The sequence below is a fragment of the Euphorbia lathyris genome, chromosome 3 (genome assembly GCF_963576675.1).
Source record: "Euphorbia lathyris chromosome 3, ddEupLath1.1, whole genome shotgun sequence".
NCBI lineage: Eukaryota > Viridiplantae > Streptophyta > Magnoliopsida > Malpighiales > Euphorbiaceae > Euphorbia > Euphorbia lathyris.
The window spans coordinates 62079884-62089633 of NC_088912.1; the positions used below are offsets into that span (position 1 = coordinate 62079884).

Consider the following 9750-nt stretch of genomic DNA (forward strand, 5'->3'; position numbering starts at 1 on the left):
TGGGATCAGAGCTGAAGGATCGACCGATCCTCTGCGACCCCTCTACCTTTGCCTCTTGTTTAAGCTTGATCAGTAACACATTTGTTTGTAACAGGCTCTCCTGTTACATAAACCACTATTTTTTCCCATTATTAATGAAGTTAGTGATTAACATTTTAGTCTTTATTTCATTTTCAGCCAATGATTAGAATTTTTTAAAATAGAAAAGCGATCAGGTGGGAGAAAAGCTATGCAAAACTAATACATAATAATAAATCAAGAGGATTATAAAAGCTGAAAATTAATCAAATTGGTTATGTTTACTATATATTAATCAAACAAATTCATACTGGTTTGAGTGGTTAAAAGTCTCACGTCGTTTAAGTTAAATATTGATTTTGAGTTTTAATGTATGTAAAAAGCTTTAATTGAGCAAAAATCTATATAAAGGTGCACGAGCCTCAAACTGAAAAATCGGATAAACTATTAAAAAAATATATTAATCAATAATTTTAAAATTTACGATTGAGATTTAATTATTCAATAAATAAATAAGTAATTTTTAGAATTTAGTTAATTTTATAATTTTGTAAAGTACACTCATTTGAGAAGATTTTAACTAATGTTACTTGCAACATATAGAGTTGAGTTGACATTGATAAGGAAATAAAATGAAGAGAAAAATTAGAGCCAATGATTTATTTATTTTTAAGGAAAAACAATTTAGATAAAGGATATAAAGTTGAATTGAGGAGAATGAATTTGAATCATGTAAAATTTAGAGATTTAATAAAACCAAATTAAAGTGAAGAGTAACAACATGTAATATGTAATGTAAGGTAAGGTTTATAAAATATAAAAAACGTAAGTTGAGAATATAATTCATTTGGTTGGTGAAATGCAATTTGTAAATTTGAAGCAGAAGCTGAAGTTGAACCAGTGTCGTCTTCTATGGGCAGAAGCACAGAAGAAGCAAGTTGAACTGAAACCTAACACATGTATTTCAGTGATCAAGCGATGCTTATCTCTCACCTCCCTCAAAATGATCCACGCTTCCATGCTCAGATCCCACCTTCACCTAAACCCCTTCTTCTTTACCACCCTTATCTCTCAATACATCTCCCTTCATTCCATCTCTCATGCCTACTCCCTCTTCTCTTCCTCCCTTTCCTTTGATCCTTTCCTCTGGAACGTTCTTCTACGTGCTTTCGTCGACCTTGGCTACTACAATCGTGCCATTCATTTCTACCATCAAATGTTACACCTTGCAATTCCACCCAACAATTTCACCTTCCCCTTTGTTATAAAGGCCTGTGCCTTTCTTCAAGATATTCGTCTTGCTCTTCAGCTCCATCATCATGTTCTCCAATTTGGCTACCACTTGGATTTGTTTGTTGCCAATTCGCTTATTACTATGTATGCTAAATGTCAAACTTATGAAATTTCTCGTCTAGTGTTTGATACAATGCCTCACAGAAATGTCGTTAGCTGGAATGCAATTATTGGTTCTTGCTCGCTTAACGCTCGTTATGAAGAAGGCCTGTCTTTGTTCTGGCGGATGTTGCGAGAGGGATTTCGGCCCAACAGGGTTGCCATTTTGAACGTCATGACTTGCATTCAAGGAGAGAAGCAGGCTCATGACATCTATCGACTCGCTGTAGCAAATGGATTGGATGTTGATCAGTTTGTCCTTAGTGCTGCAATTGGAATGTATGCACGGTGTGGAAGATTGGATTTGGCTAGAAATATATTTGATGGGATTTTTAATAAGGATTTAGTGACATGGTCATCTTTGATTGAAGCTTATGCACAAACTGATAATATGTCTCTTGAAGCTTTGAGCCTTTTTAAAGTAATGATCTCACGAAGAATATTCCCTGATTCTGTTACCCTTCGTAGTGTGGTTCGAGCGTGTTCTGTTGTAGCATCTTTTCAGCGTGCCCGAGCAGCTCATGGAATCATTGTTGTAACTGATGGATTCTTCAGTGATAAACTAGCTGTGCAAACTTGCGTTATTGATCTATATGTGAAATGTGGTAGTTTAATGTATGCTAGAAAAGTGTTTGACCGGATGCAGGACAGAAACATAATCTCATGGAGCACCATGATTTCTGGATACGGGATACATGGTGATGGGAGAGAAGCTCTCAATCTCTTTAATCAAATGAAAACTTCAATAAGGCCAGATCATATAGCATTTGTATCGATATTGTCAGCTTGCAGTCATGCAGGTTTAGTAGATCAAGGATGGGATTGCTTCAATTCCATGGCTAGAGATTTTGGGGTCATACCAAGAACAGAACACTATGCATGTATGGTTGACCTTTTAGGCAGAGCTGGAAAGCTAAATGAAGCTCATGATTTTATTGAAAGAATGCCTATAAAGCCAGATGCAGCTGTGTGGGGTGCACTGCTTGGGGCTTGTAGAACACATTCACAGGTAGACCTGGCTGAGATGGCAGCAAAAGCATTATTTGATTTAGATGCGCGTAACCCAGGAAGATACATTCTCTTGTCCAACATTTATGCATCATCTGGCAAAATAAAGGATGCTAATAGGATCAGAAGTGTAATGAAGGATAGAGGGATAAGAAAAATTGCCGGCCACACAATTATAGAGGTTAAAAACAAGGTTTATACTTTTGTGGCAGGGGATAGGTCTCAACCACAAACAGGTCTGATTTATTTAGAGTTGGAGAGATTAATGGACAGGATTCGAGAAGAAGGGTACACCCCAGATACAAATTTTGTTTTGCATGATGTGGAGGAAGAGACTAAGGAGAAAATGTTGTATGTTCATAGTGAGAAGTTGGCCATTGTTTTTGGGCTCTTGAATTCAGGGGCAGAGAGTGTGATTAGAATTAGGAAAAATCTCAGAGTTTGTGGGGATTGCCATACTGCTACCAAGTTTATCTCTAAGGTTACAAGAAGGGAAATTGTAGTGAGAGATGCACGTAGGTTCCACCATTTCAAAGATGGAGCATGCTCTTGTGGAGATTATTGGTGAAATGAGCCAAGACCGTTAGCTTTGATACTTTACCTTTTAAAGTTTGTTGTCGGTGTTTCCAATGAGGATCTGTTCAACGTGGGGCCACCTTCAACGGAATTCTTCTGTCTGACATTCTATCTCCAAAGATGGAAACTACAGGAAGTTTCATCTACAACCACATCTAGGCCCACTGAATACCATCAATTTGAAAGCTTTCTCCAATATGTGAAATTGGCCCATCTTCACACATTTATTGGGGTTTGCTTTATATGGTATGTTACTCTTGAGATTTTTACAATTGGGCGAATTATTTTCTTGTCTTCTTGAATTTCTATCGAGCGAATCTGAGGTTGAGAATCAATGGATTCAACAAAATCGCTGGAGCTCAAAATCCTGGACTGCAAAGATCTGAACGCATTCAACTTTTTCCAGAAACTGTTGGTGTACGTCCTTGTTTCCCTTGTTAGCGATGATCCAAAGAAGAAGTTAGACAAGAATCAGCAACAGAGAACGCCCACTGATTCAGAAGGAGATGGGAATCCTGAGTGGAAGCATGAGATGCAATTTGATCTGAGTGAGATTTCTTTTGTGGATTGTGATCATTTCTTTCTTCGTTTTGATTTATGCCATGAAGGACTTTATTTTGGAGATAAAATTATTGGGGAAGTTCGTGTTCCGTTGAAGGATATGATCCAACAGAGCAGTGGGATTGTGAGGTTTGTGAATTATCAGGTCCAGACTCCGGATGGGAAGCCTAATGGGATTCTGAAATTCTCCTATAAAGTGAATGGAAAGGTTAAAGATTTGGGAATTGATTTCCCAACAAGTGGGATGACAGGATACTCAGTAGTTGTTCATCATCATCAACATCAACATCACTCGCCCCCTGAGGATCAAAATCTATTACCGGAAGTTCAGAGCTCATCACCTAGAATTCAGTATCCATCACTGGAATTAGAACAGGAAAGTCACCCTCCACTTAGCTACCCATACAATGAAACCCAATATTCCTCTCAAGAAAGTTATTATGCTCCCAACCCTTATGGATATTATCCACCATCACAGCCTGTGCCACCTCCATTGCAGCATAATCCGGCATATGGGGCATGTTACCACCCTCCTTATCCGCCTGGGTTGGGCCCTTGGCCACCAGGTTTGGTTTATGACTACAGCACAGGCAGGAACTGGAGCCCAACGGGTGGACCATCTGTAGAGAGAGGGAGAAATGATTTTCAAGATCACTGGAACGGTAGGTAGGTGAGGAAAAAGAAATGCAGATTGTTGCTGATTTGGATGGTTTTATGGGTGGTTTGCAGACAATTCTATGGCAGCAAGCAAGGTGAGAAGATTTAGCTAAGCTTTGCACTGATTTGTATACTACATATTTAATCTATTTAATTAATAAGTTGAGTTAGCAAATATTGTTGTGAATTGTATAATGAGATGCAGAAATTGGGATAGGAAATTAGCAGTAAGTGATAAATAATAGTAGAGAATGATTCCTAATGTCACATAAAAAAAAAAAAACAATGAAGTAATTTACCAAATTGAATCTGTCAAGACAAGCTTTTACTTCCCCAATCTGCATCTGCCTTAAATTAGTAAAGTAAAAAGATTGTCCTGTGGCTGTGGTTGTTCCGAACAGTAAAACTTCTTCACTTTCAATTCAGATTCTTTAGTATCTCTATTGCAACATTGGAGCTCAAAATTTACATTTCCAGATTCAACAACAATTCAGTTGTTTTCATTGTCATCTTTTTTGCTTCTTCTCTGATCCTGCGATTGTATTTTTGCTTCACCTTCTTCTCTGATCTGCAATTCTAGTTCTTCTTCTTCTTATTTATTTCTTTGGAATAGCCTTAGCTTGATTTAATGATTTCTGATGAATTCTAAATCCAACACAACACAGTTCTACAAAATAATGATTTCTAATGATTTAATGATTGCTATTTCCAAAGACCCGAAAGAGAGAAAACAGTCAGACAGGGGCTAGAGACCGTTGAACCATCTCCGATACCTAAATCAGTATAGGGAATACGTAATTTAGGAAGAATATAGTAGTATTCTGGTATTTAGAATTGTGTACCTGCCTTCTTGGACTTGACGCTATTTATAGATATTTGAGTTTGTACTTGGATACATGTGTCATCATTAGATTGGTTCGGAAGCTAAATTCCAGTAATGAGTGACTTTGGCGTGTATTTTGAGATCCAAGGTCTTTTCTCCTTTTTGATTCCGGAAAAGCCCTTTGAATCCTGAGTGGGCTGACCAATGGCACGGAATAATGGGCTCGGACTAACTTTCTTAAGCCCATTCCATATATTGTACCATATCAAGAGCTCCCCCCCTTTTTGTGATAAAAAATGTCCTTTAGGACTTTCTCGAGTAACGAACTGTCATTCTCATTACTGCTAATAATGACATCAGTTCTTTGAAACTCTTCAGCTGCTCCGCCGTTTTGAATCATTAACTTTTTAATGATTAAAACCCTAGAAAAACGTTTCATTCTCTCTAAAGCATATAACCGAAGAAAAACTCTCTCAGCCTCTTCTTTCTTCTGCTACCTTCGATTAATCTGTAAGTTCTCTTTTTCTTCTTTGCAAATTATTTTTCATACCAAAGCTACCACCAAGAAATACGCCAAACTAAAGCTCCAAATCCCATTCCAAATCCCTCTATAGAGAACGAAGAAGTTAGGAAACCCAAAAAGGTAAACCCTAGGGTTCCTAACCAACCTTCTTCCCTTACTCAGGAAAATTTGGTAGAACTTAAAGAACAATATGAATGGCTAAATACGATGACCATCTCTCTTCCCCAACCGAACGAAAGAGCCCACAATCCCCTATCTGAACTTAAATTAAGGGTTTCCTCCAATTTTTAGACTGGGAAATGAGTTTTCCTCTTCACGATGGTGTCGTTTCGGTTCTTCAGGAGTTTAATATTAGCCCTTGCCAAATTACCCCAAACGCCTGGTTAGAATTACTTAGCTTCAATGAAGTATGTACTGATCTTGGATTTGACCTAACAGGCCCCTTATTTCGGTTTTACTGGCGGCCGATGAAAAAAGAGGACGAAGACATGATATATTGGAGAGCTCCAAACGCAAAGCCTTTATTAAAATCAAAGTCCAGAGTCATAAGGATTTCAAGCCGAAATGGTTCTAGATTGAACCTAATGGCGTAAATCCGAATAACCCTTATGCCTTGGGTGGATTTCCCTTTCCTACAAAGTGGAATCCCGATCCAAAATCCTCATATACCTTGAAACTGGAACGAGCTTTGCTTCCAATTGAAAATACTGCTCGCCTTCGGATCGAAGCCTACACCCATCAATGGGAATATAAGGAAATGCTTAGATTCCTCCGGAACTTTGAAAAGACTTCTTTTTATTCTGGCCGTTATGATTCATCTACCCCGGAACTGAGCTATTTGTTGACGCCGAAGATGATCTTTTATTTCGAACTTTAATTTCGTTTTTGAATTTTTATTTTGTAGGCAATTCTGACCATGTCTATTCATGCTGCCATGATAGCCCGTCTGAAGGAAATGGAGAAAGCACTAGAGGCTGCCCGAAAGAATAAAGAGCCGAATTCTGAACATCGTCCGCTAGTGGTTGAGGAAATGGGAACTTCCAAAGACCCTTATGCTCGAAAGCTGAAGCCGAAACCAACTTCTTCGGGTGCTGTAAAGTCAAAGCCGAACAAAAAACTGAAACAAGGTCTTCCGGTAGCACCAAAGCAAAAATCAAAACAACTTCCTCTATCTGCTCCAAAGCCCCTCATACCTGAGAGCATAATTCCTCAGGCTTCTTTTCTTACTCCACCCTCTGAAAGCAGAACTCACGTGGACACTCCTCCTCTTGGACCATTCAGGGCTACACACACACTATCCCAGAAGTTGAAGTGATTCCTTCAATTCCACATGTTGAGGTAAGTTCATCCTCAGACATTCCTTCCACATTCCAAATTTCGGAAGAAAATTTTCAAGGAATGGCCTCCTCTGCAATTCCTCAGAAGAAAGAAATTGCCTCTTCCTCTTCCAAGCCAGCTATTGAAGGAAGCAATCCTTCAATTTCGGATACGGACTCTGACATATCTGATACTGAACGATTGCTTCGATTTGAGTAATTTACTGAAAGGGAAGTGAAGCAAAGCTGAATCTTGGATCAAATGGTAGTTTCTCTCCCTTCGGATTGTGCCATCTCCACGAAACGTTCGAATAGAGGTATTACCATTTCGACCAAAGAACCGGATGCCAAGAGGAGGGAGGTTGAGATGAAGTAGAAGACCGGAGAACGAAGCCAAGGTTCTTCTAAAGTAAACTTATGGACGGTTTATCAAATAACCGATTCTGTTAGCCTGGATGACTTGCAAAGATTCCATTAGTATGATCGTCCTGAGGTAAAAAAATACCGCACATTAAGATTTGCCTTCTGGGTGTTTCAATTTCTCGCTCTTTGTTAAATACTTTCGTTTTTTGTAGCTCTGGAACAAGTTGTTCGGCGAGAGTGTCTCTCTTAAAATCCTCGGGATTCTTGAGGACATTTTTCATCTTTTGGTGATGCCGAAGGATGCAGAACATTTTGAACAGCTAAGTGTCCTTTCTGCCTGTCAAGAAGTTCTCAAACGAAAAGCTGTAGTGAGTATATTTCTTTTAACTTCTTTTTCCTTTCATTTTTGACTTGTACCCTCTATTCAATGAACTCTTTCTGGCAGGATCAAGCTGCTACCACTATTTTGGTAGAACAATACCGACTGACGGCTGAAAGATTCAATGAGCAACATGAAGAGTTGCAAAAAACAGATTTTGCTGAACACACAACAAGCCACCAACTTAGCTTCTTTGAAAAAAGAACTAGCCGAAGCACGAGAAGAAGTTGAAAGGGAGAAGACTGAGAGGATCACTGCACGAAAGAGAGAAAAGCTTGCTCTGCAAAAAGCCAATGAAGTGGATGACTTGAACAAAGTCATAAGAGAAAGAGACTAAACTATCCGAAAGCAGCTTCATACTCTTCAATTAAATTACAATCAGCTACAAGCTCGAGACAATGCCAATCAAGATAACCTTACCCAATTCTCCATTGATTTGAACCTTCTCCATGAGAAGTGTGGTAGTCTTGAGATATTATGGGCCAAGGCTCATGACGAAGCAGATGCAGAGAAAGGCCGAACTGAACTCCTGAAGAAAGGCATAAAGCTTGCTCAAGAATCCATCGTTACCCTTCGTGCCAAAATTGAAGCCTTTCAAGAAGATAAATTTTTAGACACTGCTCTTTTGCTCGCACCATCTCTAATCTTAATGAAGAGATGCAAAGAGTAATTGTGCAAGTGAAGGATTTAGGACTTAGCCGTTCCCTGAAATTCAGGGTTCGGTTCCTTCGTCTTCTTCGGGAAAAGCATCCCGAAGCAGACTTTGATTTTTGGGTAAGGGTATTCCCCCTCGAAGATAATGAGGATGTTCCTGAAGCTCATCTTCTAGGGGAATTCTGAAGGAAAAAAAGGCAAACATTTGACAGCGGAAATATAAATTTTTTACCTATTTCCTTTCCCCAAGATCCGTTAATCGTTATTTCATATAAGGAGGGATTGAACATAAATACCTTTATGACGATCAATCTACCGTTGCAAACGAAGTGCCCACAACTTCAAAAGAGATAGAAACTGTCTACCAATCTTCCCATACCCGAACAGACCTTATAGACCTCCGAACGACAATCCCAACGGTGAAAACAAGGAAGAATATGTCTAGAAGCTCCTGTCCAAAAATCGTGACGATCCGACGGTTCAATCTCCGGGAATCTGCGAAATCGTGAACTGACCCGATGTAGGAGGAGCAAAACGAATTTCTCCTTTTGTATGTGTATTCTACTTTCATGAACATAATAAAAACATATAAGTAAACGATTAGAACTCAACCAAGTAATAGCAATCAAGATAGATTGCCTCTAATTAATCAACACAAGATCAAGGAGAAAGAGGAAGAGATAAAATCTATCGAATGGAAGCAATCGGTGGAATTCTGTCCTCTACTGTAGGGGTCGAAATTCTCAGTCTGCGGGAGAGACTAGGGTTGGCCGAAATTTGCAATGGGAGGGGGTATATATAACCTCTTGTATCTAAACCCTAGTTAAATAGAATTAGGTTACCTATTAAGAGTTATATTCGGAATAATACTCTTGTTATTATTATCTATAATTATATCTAAATATATAAAGATAATATTAACTTATTTAATAGGATAATAATTAGAAGCAATTTAATCTCAATAAACCTTCTAACTTGATTATCCTATAATTAATTTAATCCATAATTATAATCTAATTAAAATTATCGAAATTAAATTAATTCCCACATGTGTCCTAACACATGAATTTCGCCCCCTCCATATATGGGCCTTAGTGGACTAAGTTGGGCTTCCAGCAATTAATTAATATCCATTCCTCTTTTTGGTTCCAAGTCTCATGTGTGACCCATTAGGTTCTTATTGCTTCTAGCCGTATACAACTATTAAATTAATTTCTCAAAATTACATTCAATCTTTGTATAACGGAATCAGTGCGCGAACTGTGATTGGCAGATCCGAAACATTCCCCCAGAGCTATAAGAAGACAGGTTGATTCCGTGGTTGACCTTTCCGTATTAGTTACAGTATAATTCGATCCTTTATCAACTACATCCTTGAACAGAATCTTATGACTATGGATTATGTCAAGTCACATATAGCGAGACGTTCGTTTTACTTGTACAGGCCGAGTTAACTCCAATTAGATAGGTTAAGTGAAAT

The 9750-nt window shown here is 38.5% G+C and overlaps 2 protein-coding genes and 1 long non-coding RNA gene across 3 annotated transcripts; all 3 read left to right on the forward strand.

The window, feature by feature from the left end:
* The first annotated feature begins 746 nt into the window (after positions 1–746).
* Positions 747–2990, forward strand: LOC136223162 (pentatricopeptide repeat-containing protein At3g26782, mitochondrial-like). Its single transcript, XM_066011029.1, has one exon. It carries the CDS (start codon positions 878–880, stop codon positions 2984–2986), a length of 2109 nt encoding a protein of 702 aa, XP_065867101.1. The 5' UTR covers positions 747–877; the 3' UTR covers positions 2987–2990.
* A 202-nt stretch (positions 2991–3192) lies between these two features.
* LOC136223164 (protein SRC2 homolog) lies at positions 3193–4626 on the forward strand. Its single transcript, XM_066011032.1, has one exon. The coding sequence runs from the start codon at positions 3329–3331 to the stop codon at positions 4223–4225; it is 897 nt and encodes a 298-aa protein (XP_065867104.1). The 5' UTR covers positions 3193–3328; the 3' UTR covers positions 4226–4626.
* A 1841-nt stretch (positions 4627–6467) lies between these two features.
* On the forward strand, positions 6468–9126 carry LOC136224429 (uncharacterized). The gene is made up of 3 exons (XR_010686422.1): positions 6468–7367; positions 7450–7605; positions 7683–9126. It is a non-coding gene; the product is annotated as an uncharacterized lncRNA (long non-coding RNA).
* The last annotated feature ends 624 nt before the right edge of the window (positions 9127–9750 follow it).